The sequence below is a fragment of the Arachis ipaensis genome, chromosome B08 (assembly GCF_000816755.2).
Source record: "Arachis ipaensis cultivar K30076 chromosome B08, Araip1.1, whole genome shotgun sequence".
In the NCBI taxonomy this organism is placed as follows: Eukaryota; Viridiplantae; Streptophyta; class Magnoliopsida; order Fabales; family Fabaceae; genus Arachis; species Arachis ipaensis.
In genome coordinates this window covers 4,773,691-4,782,633 of record NC_029792.2, presented here as the reverse complement: position 1 = coordinate 4,782,633, position 8,943 = coordinate 4,773,691, and the positions used below count along the sequence as shown (strand labels likewise).

Here is an 8,943-nt window from a genome sequence, read left to right as displayed (position 1 = left end):
ATATTTATTTTATTTATAAAAATAAAAAATTCTACCTTCTTTCCATTATTCTTTTTGTTTTTTTTTTATTCCAAGGCTCAATTTCCACATTTACAATTTTATATTTCTTCTTATTCATATACAACATAAACGCTGCCTCTTATATGAAGGAACACACTGCCCAAATACCCATTCAAAGAACCCAAACCCGCGCTTCCAAACAAAACCGATGTTTTTCAATAAAAAAATCCAGCCCAAATGCTTAACCATCATTACCTACAACCAACGTCACACTAATTAGTATTACCACATCAGAACTTAACAACCTTACTATCACATCTGTCACAATTCAGTCTTTGTCAGCATTGTAGCAATTTTAAACATACGAGCTCTTTATAAGCTTTGGGGAAACTATACAAAAAGGTTTTTAAAAAGAAATCTTTTAAAGTGAAAATTGATAAGATGAAAATTTAATCACCATTAAAATTATAATTTCTATTATATGTATATCTTACTATCTTAATATAAACGTAATTATATACTTTTTTATTTTACCGAATTTCTCGCTTGATCAAAAATTAAAAGTATACACGCCTACTTCAGCAACAGTAAGCTACTTAAATCACATCATGCTATTATTGCAACTATAATTTTGGAATAACAAATTCAAACTGTTACAAGTGGTTCTAATCCGAGGCAATATCTTACAAGCTATCAGGTGAAACCACAACAATCCAAGGAAACTGGGAAGGGAAAAAATATAATGAGAAAAATAAACAAAAACACCCTCGCCCAAATGATATATAAAATCTCACTTAAAAGGACAATCACTTCTGTGCAGAAAGAATCTCAAAAATGCCCAACAACATAGAAATCCCTGCTCCAACACTCCGCTGTTAAACAAGCTCAATCTCAATTCCGCCAGCCCTTGCATCATGATTGTTTATCCAACCCACACTGGCTTGAGGAGACGCTGAGTGGGTGGGTTAGGCTGTGTATAGAATTAGTTTACAACTGTGTACTGAACATCTCATGAATGAATCGCATTTATGTTGTCATAGAAGAGCAGCCAGCAATGCCCCAGGATCTGTTGGAGCGGCAGGAGCACCGGTGGGTTGAACCACTGGAGGAGTTGGAGGGGGTGGTTGTGTTGGTACTCGTGTTGCAGTGGGGATGATGATTAATTGTTCCTTGATGAATTCCTTCAACCTGCAAGCCAATATGGAAATGATAAGTAAAAGCTATGGAGTTTATTGACAGCATCGGTGAGTAAGAAACTGAATCACATACTCAAATGTTACTGTAGGGTCCCCGGAAGCAACTGTCATTCGCAGCTGGGTTCTATCTGCAGGATCTGTTTCGATTCTTATCTGCATGTCATTTACGTGCAATGTTAAAACAACTATCTTCCTAGAGTTTCAACTAAAACTGGTTTACTTGAAATTTAATCACTGATGACTGGTGTTCAAATAGCATAACCAATCAAAAATTGAGCAGCATCGATAATAAAATAGAAGCCCATATGCTCACGGGGGAAAGGGGCAAAATATAAGTCCCTTATACCCTCCACATGGGTATTATCTATGAAAAACCAATATAAGACGATTGATAAATGAAACATGTAAGCTTCAAGTGGGTGAAAAATGCTTCCACCATTTCCCTCCTTATTTTAGGTTATTTAAAATTCATGAATATACTGTCAGGGACTTCACAGTTCGCATGCAAGATATAAGGTTCAACATCTTACTAGACAGAGCATTGCCCTTGTACTTTCTGAGTAGAATGTAGTGCTCGCAACAAGATTGTTTGGATTTGGATCCTAAAGCAGACGGATAGGAGAAACAATTATAAATAAATTAGTAACGTTAAAGTATTTCTGGGAAACAAAAAATGGAAAAAGGAGTAACAAGAGGGACTTCACAATCATACAAGCCCTGGGCAAACTGTCACATGGAAACTATTGAATAAATTTGCCATCTCGATCAGTGGAAGTGGTCTAACACCTCTGACCTGCAAAACCAACATGAAAAGTAAACATACGGACCAGAAGAATAAAGCAGCTATACCGATGATATCCAACTGTGAATTGAACATCCCCAAAATACAATCAAGTTGGCAAATATAAACTTCACATATATAATTATAGCCCAGCATAACATACCACTTCTTGAAGCTTCAAAGGTGGTCCAGGAAGTGATCTCCATTGAGGGAAAAACTCTTCAGCAGATATAGATATTGGTTGAAGAAACTTATTCAGAACAGCTGGAAGGCGAAGTTTGACATTGACCTATAAAATGACATATAAATGAATAATAAAGGTTTATGAATGTTGCATGTTAGAAATAGCATTAAATACTCTATTTACCCTACACACAAGATCAATTCCAGAAACGGAAGATCATGGATTGTAAAATCAGGAATATCGAACACAAGTTTAGAGTTGAGTACCATATCGTTTCCAAACTTGTAGGAGAAGTCGAGAACAGAAACATCTCTGCTTGGACGGAGATTAATAACTTCAAGTGGGCATTGAACCTATACAACCATCAGAGTAAGAAATTAAACAGAATTATATTTAACTTTAAAAAGAAATAAAGCAAAAGGATAACAATAACATAACAGTTTCTCACCTGTGCCCGAGGAGGTATAGTTTCTGGTACTAGTGAGAGCTCCATCTTCAAATGGGTGGGAGGCAACATTATAGCTTGAACAGAGACAAGGGGAGCAGTATTCTTGTTTCCCAAGAAAAGAACCATATGCCCATGATGAGCTCTCCATTCTGCCTTAACACCAATCTGTGAAAATACATATTTAAAGGCACTAAGAATATAAGCTCGTACTATACAGGTATTTGTAAGTAAACTGGAAGTATACATAGTCTTTCTTTTTTCGTAGAAAAAAAAAAGGAAAAGAACAAAATTGCCAAAAAAATAAATATGAACCTGAATATAAGGATCCTCGTATAGAACACCACTATCCTTCACGCACAAAGCTTGAAATCTTTCAGAAATATTTCCAATTGGCTGCACACGAAAAAGGTGGAAAGTATTTTACATGGCACACATACTGTCTTGCAGTAATATCTCACTAATGTTGGAAAATGGACAATGATATAGTTAAAAACTGACATGATATAAGGTCTATCATTTGTGAACTTGGTGTTAATAAAAAAATAGTTTTGGTCTAACGATGTACTTCATCATGATCCTCACTATATGTGAAAGAAAATACAAGATAAATAAAAAAAGTACAAAGGATTATTAATTTTTCAATAACACATTGGGTAAAGCAAAAGACTTCATTAGTTATTCTGGTATTCAAATCACAATGCAAGTTACCTGCACCGAATTGGCCTGCACCCCTGCAGGTACTATTGCTGTGGATTCAACCGCAGTTCCTTCCAATTCTGAAGTTGGGCTTGGTTGAGGATGTACACTGCTACTTGGGGGGCCTTCGATGGCCAACGGACCCAAGAGATCACTAAGAATATCTGCAGGGGGAGGTTCAGAATTTACCGTAGCCAAAGCCCCATTTTCCTGTGATAATCTTGGATCTGCTGGATAATCATCCTGTTTAGAAAGGACTTCAGTGTCAAACTAAGAAGCCATTCGACAAACCATTTTATGGCTAAAAAGGATGATGCTATAAACCATTTAATTAAGTCATGGAGGTATTTTAGAAAATACACAAAAAAGGGATGTTGGTGGAAAGAGATAAAAAAACTAACCACATTACTGCTCATGCTGGGCATCTTTACAAGATTAAGTTGGCCAACAGACAGAGGTGGAGCTCCATTAGCTGGACGTTGGTCTTGTACAACCAAAGCATTTGATGTTTGAGCCTGCTGCTGGGCTCTCAACTTTATGGCACTTTGCTCTGCCGTATCAACCTCAGTATCTTCCGCTTTTTTAATTAATGCAGACTGAATTTTATGAAGAGTATTAATCAGCTAGTATTACACTAATCAAACAAGATTTCTCTCAATCAAGATTGCAAAACTACCTGTCGTTCAGGGAATTTAGGCATTTCAGCCAAAATGTCCATTAAGGCTTCACCTTTTCTACTCAACGCATAATATTCCACAGCTCGTTGCTGTATTTCGACCTCAATTGAACTTTCATATCTAAAAAGAAGGAAAATGGGTTAGACGAGTCTATAGCATCACGAAAAACCATAGAACAGTGACAATTAAAAAAAATACTACAATGCAGAGGTAACTCTCACTTCTTAAATATTGACCAAATCTGATTCTGTAGTTCAGGGTCTGGTGGGTGACTGTGCATCAAAATTTTAGCATATGTTGATAGAAGGATGGAAACAGTAGAAGTCCTGAAAATAACGTACATCTCATAAGATACCCAGGCTAATAAGAGGTAATAAGTTAAGAGGTAAGTTGCGATTCCCCTTACGATACAGTAGGAAGCTTCTCATGTATAAGGTTAAACAATTCCTTTGGGCTGCACCCAGGCCGTCTAGATATAAGGTGCCCAAACTCTCCAAGTATATATGCACTGACCTGTTGAAGTGTATCCAGATAAAAAACAGATATTAAGAAACTGAATAAAATCAGACACTTTTGTCATTTCAGTGATTCAAGCAATTAGTAGTTGTTTATGTACATGCCTGCATATGTTTGTATACATATAGGAGTTGACAGAAGAAAAAAATGCATATTGATATTATGCATACTACATAACAGAATGAAATTCAACCAAAATTGGACTAATTTCACAAAGATGCAACTGTTTTCCTCTAAAATGGACAGATGTCAGGTTTGTAATCTACAGATTAGAAACCACAATCAGTGAATAACAAATAAACATCATCATGGGTAGTAAAGAACACAAACCTTAACCATTGTTTCATGTATGGCAGGTTTGTCAAGATACTCTCGAGCTTTTGCTGCAGCATATGGCTGATCAAAGACATAACATTCCCTGTGAATGATGTGCTGACTAACAAGCAGATATAGAGTCGATATTTAATAGAAGATTCAAACTCACCTGTAGGTCTTCATTGTTTGTAACAAACTGTACGACACGGAACCAAATGTCGTCACTAACAAAATCACCGGCCTTGTCAATTAACTGAAGGATCACATCTACGTACCTGTAACAGGGCATGCAGGACATGAGTACATATTATACAAGTTTTTTGGCAACACACTCTTGTAGCAGGCTCGAAAAAAATACCATGAAAGATCTGGAGCAAACTTCTCAGCAAGAATAGCTGCTTTAAGTGACAATTCCTCGCGCATTGCAAACTCTGCTGTTTTTAGATACTGCAAAGATATAAAATAGATTGATCATTTTAGGCTTCATATAGAAAAGCTGCCTCCTGTTGCCCACCACCCTTTCTTTTTTCTCCTTCTCTGAGTTGGGAAGGGGGAAGGCTATGATGATATTTCCAAATTGCAGGAATTAGTCTGGACCTGGCTCTCCATACCTGTAGTAGTTCTTCAACTATATCCTTTGCATTTGAAATATCACACATGCCATATAGTAAATCGAGAGCACGCCTCCGAATACTGTGTGCAAATCAATGTAGTTAGAAACACTGGAGTTAACAAAACTAAACATTGAGGGCAGCAGAACTAATCGAATTCGAATTTTAAGGCACTTCTAAAATTTTCAGAGAGAAGCAAGTTTAGTTAGTATTGCCTTTCCCAACTAAATTATATTTAGCAAGACAGGAAAAACAATTTATAACCAAACTTAATAGCGACACCCAAGAACAGAAATGTGCAGGCTGGATTCAGCACCTAAATTGTTCCAGTAATGAGATACAAGATTAATTATTTCAACACATAGGATATAAAATGTAACCTGATGTCAGGATCCTTCAGAGAAGTAATAATCTGAGCTTGATGTTTTTTTATGATATCTTGCACATCTGTAACCATCAACATTCTAGTCATATTCTCCTGCACCACAGTAGCATATATATATCATGAAATGAGACACTACATCATCGCAGCAACCACCACACTAAAAACAAAATATATAAAAATGCGGATGAATCAAGTGTCCCCTAACTTACCAAGCCAAGATATCGAATGTTTGGTTCACGGACAGAAATAAATTTTCCAAGAAGAGACACGCATTGAGTCATCATCTCCTTTTCAGCATCAAGGTGCATCACCTGAGCAAAGCAATTTGAATATAAAAAACACACTGAGAAAACTCCCCAGTAATTGAAGTTTAGCCACCAAATTCATTGTACAAATCTCCAATATATAGTGACATGCAATGAACATACCAGAGCAAGGGCTTCAAAAAGAACAGCATGGGATGCATTATTTTTGTTCACATTTTTTACAACATCAGTGCCCATTAGTATCCTTTGTAACACCTGAAATATGAATTCAAGGCTCACTAAACTTCATTAACTAAATAACAGGTTTGTATAAATTATCAAAATATGACAAACCTCAAACAATGATCTTCTGGTATTTGGATCTTCAACTGTCGGAAAGTATTGAAGAGCCCTCATTGTTTTTACCTGACATTAAGCAAAATTTGGCAACAATGAAGGAAAATTTTCTGAATAAGATATAAACATTTAGTTTAATATAGCCAATAAAGACAAATTGTAAGAATAGCACACAATTTTAGCCCTAATCCCTAATAACAATAATAAAGCACAAAAATCTTCCAAAAACGAAAGCCAAGACACATATTATAGATGAAAGAAATTTACAGACCTGAAGCCAGGGAGATGGAATACCATAATAAGTGTATTCTTGTGGGATATCCTGGTTCCTAGCAAGGCGCTCTAAAATTTTGACGCACTTGGGAAGACAACTCCAATATGCCTCGTGGTTGTTTGATACTAACGCAACAAGAAGACTCATAGACGATGTCAAAACGCCAAGGTCTCGCTCATCCAACAGTTGTGCCATCCGATCCGCCCTTAAAGAAAAGACAATAGGGACTAATAAGATATGCTTGGATAGAAGCTACAAAAGGAAAATGTCTATAAGCAAAGTGAATATTCAGATTTACCATCCATCAACATTGACAACATCAGGATTTTTCCTGTATAAGCGTAACAAACACAATGCAGCTTTCTTTCTCACAAGCGGTCTGCAGCTACTAGATATCTAGACCACAAATTGCAGTACAAATCAATCTTTACCCATCATGCCATGTATTTGATAACAATGCAATAATGCACAATGCCTTACCAACAACTTCTGCACGTCAGGTGCTAAGGACTCAGCGAACTCTCTCCCACCAATATTTCCAACCTACAAGACAGGAAGTAGCATAGTAGCAATGACTCAAGATGGGGAAAAAATGTTATAAATGTAAAGTAAATAACATAATATAACTATTAAGCATGGTTACATAGAAAAGACTCCAAAGAATGTGATTTATTTATATATAAAAAATAAAAAACTAAAATGAATACTCCAACAGCTTTTAGAACAAGGAAATGTGATAAATTTGGAAATAAGCAACGAAGCAAATATTGTAAGCATGGTTCTGAGAACTAGATAGAACTGGCCGATTCAATAGGGAACCGGTGGTCCAGTTCAAGGCAAAAAACTGAGTTGCGAGCAATGCAATCAAAAAACCGGCAAACCAGCCCAGTTTTTTTAACGGTTAATTAGTTAAAAAATAAGCCCAAATTTTTTTTTGAAAAAAAGCATTTCCATACAGAAAATATATATTATTTTATTATATTAAGTTTAACCTAGGTTGAACCTTTAAACTTTTGGCTTCACCAATTCAATAACCTATTTGGTTTTCAAAACCCTGATTCTAAGAGTACATAAAAAGAAATCCTAGGAAATGTTGTCTGTTTTTTCCATTACCATACCATAGTCAATGCTAGGCACTGGAAGGTTTCATTGCGGCCAATAATATCATTGCGAACGGTATTTATTGCCAACCTGAGAAAGTCATGATTTTCATTCAGCAAACTTGATGTTACAATGTACCCAACCTGCAGTTAGTTGTGACAACATTAGAATTCATTCTTTACTGTCCACATATTTTTTCTGCTAGCTACATGTATGATGAACTGAAACGATGCTTCAAAAGAATGGGAAAAAAAGAACGAATATATGATTACTCATTATGAAATGCAAAGTGCCATATGAAGGAAGGAATAAAATACCTGCTTCTCGGGATACTTTGGAGCAGATATGAGAGAAACAGCTTCCATGTGACCAAAATCCACATCATAGCCAAGCATGTATATGTAAAGCATTTTCCAAACATATTTCTTTTTCTCATATGGAGTCAAAGCCTAAAGAAAGAACCAAAGGATTAAAAATTAAACAGATGTGGTACTATTGACCTTAAATATGGTGGATTAGAGAAGTAACAAGGGCCCATGGTAATATTAACACTATCAAAGAAGGTTTTCTTTTATAATAAAAAAGCCAAGAAAAATAAGGTGATAAATAACATTACCTGAAAAAGAAAAAATGACCTTTTAAATGTCAAAAACGACTGTGCTTATGTTTTGCACCCCGACCCCCCTTTTTTGCATTTGTATTAGAGTTGGAAAGGCTGAGTGGCTGAATACTTTTTGTCAGTTCATGCAGGAGAGGCATTAGAGATATTATATTTGTATTATGCAAGTATTGTAGAGAATAACGCATATAACCCATTTGGGAGCCCCTCTAAAATTTGTTTTTTGGAAAAAAAAAATCCTAATCCATGCCTCACACCTCAAAGTCATGAAATACTCACCTCTCTCCAGTTCTCTATGTTTGTCTTTTCTCCAATGCTACTCAGGTAACTTGATGTCTAAAGTGTTGTGCAATGCTTTATTACTAACAACCCTTTCTTCGTTATCATGTTTATACTCTGCCATTGTCTCCCAAACCATCACAAAGATGTAACTAAATCCACCATAACTTACAAGCAATCATCAAACCCTTGGACAACCAATTACAATCCATGTAATAACCTTTGGACATCATGACACTAATTAAAGCCATGCTTTCAT

General features: G+C 35.9%; 1 protein-coding gene across 2 annotated transcripts in view; it reads right to left on the bottom strand.

The window, feature by feature from the left end:
• The window catches only part of LOC107612889 (AP-2 complex subunit alpha-1), a 13,340-nt gene continuing 4,990 nt past the window's right edge, over positions 594 to 8,943 (bottom strand). Inside the window, exons 2-27 of one of the 2 annotated variants that reach the window (XM_016314664.2) lie at positions 8,104 to 8,235; positions 7,804 to 7,929; positions 7,166 to 7,228; positions 6,984 to 7,081; positions 6,683 to 6,890; positions 6,409 to 6,480; positions 6,238 to 6,330; positions 6,019 to 6,120; positions 5,805 to 5,902; positions 5,425 to 5,506; positions 5,172 to 5,260; positions 4,983 to 5,088; positions 4,829 to 4,894; positions 4,389 to 4,495; positions 4,204 to 4,308; positions 3,982 to 4,102; positions 3,707 to 3,901; positions 3,318 to 3,548; positions 2,922 to 3,002; positions 2,610 to 2,774; positions 2,428 to 2,514; positions 2,141 to 2,266; positions 1,909 to 1,989; positions 1,727 to 1,798; positions 1,270 to 1,349; positions 594 to 1,188 (exon numbers count right to left, since the gene is read on the bottom strand). In XM_016314664.2, the coding sequence (XP_016170150.1) occupies positions 1,035 to 1,188; positions 1,270 to 1,349; positions 1,727 to 1,798; positions 1,909 to 1,989; positions 2,141 to 2,266; positions 2,428 to 2,514; positions 2,610 to 2,774; positions 2,922 to 3,002; positions 3,318 to 3,548; positions 3,707 to 3,901; positions 3,982 to 4,102; positions 4,204 to 4,308; positions 4,389 to 4,495; positions 4,829 to 4,894; positions 4,983 to 5,088; positions 5,172 to 5,260; positions 5,425 to 5,506; positions 5,805 to 5,902; positions 6,019 to 6,120; positions 6,238 to 6,330; positions 6,409 to 6,480; positions 6,683 to 6,890; positions 6,984 to 7,081; positions 7,166 to 7,228; positions 7,804 to 7,929; positions 8,104 to 8,235 (2,940 nt within the window). In that variant the 3' untranslated portion in view covers positions 594 to 1,034. Of the gene's footprint in view, positions 1,189 to 1,269; positions 1,350 to 1,726; positions 1,799 to 1,900; positions 1,990 to 2,140; positions 2,267 to 2,427; positions 2,515 to 2,609; positions 2,775 to 2,921; positions 3,003 to 3,317; positions 3,549 to 3,706; positions 3,902 to 3,981; positions 4,103 to 4,203; positions 4,309 to 4,388; positions 4,496 to 4,828; positions 4,895 to 4,982; positions 5,089 to 5,171; positions 5,261 to 5,424; positions 5,507 to 5,804; positions 5,903 to 6,018; positions 6,121 to 6,237; positions 6,331 to 6,408; positions 6,481 to 6,682; positions 6,891 to 6,983; positions 7,082 to 7,165; positions 7,229 to 7,803; positions 7,930 to 8,103; positions 8,236 to 8,943 lie in introns of both variants that reach the window. The other variant, XR_002351776.1, reaches the window with a different exon arrangement.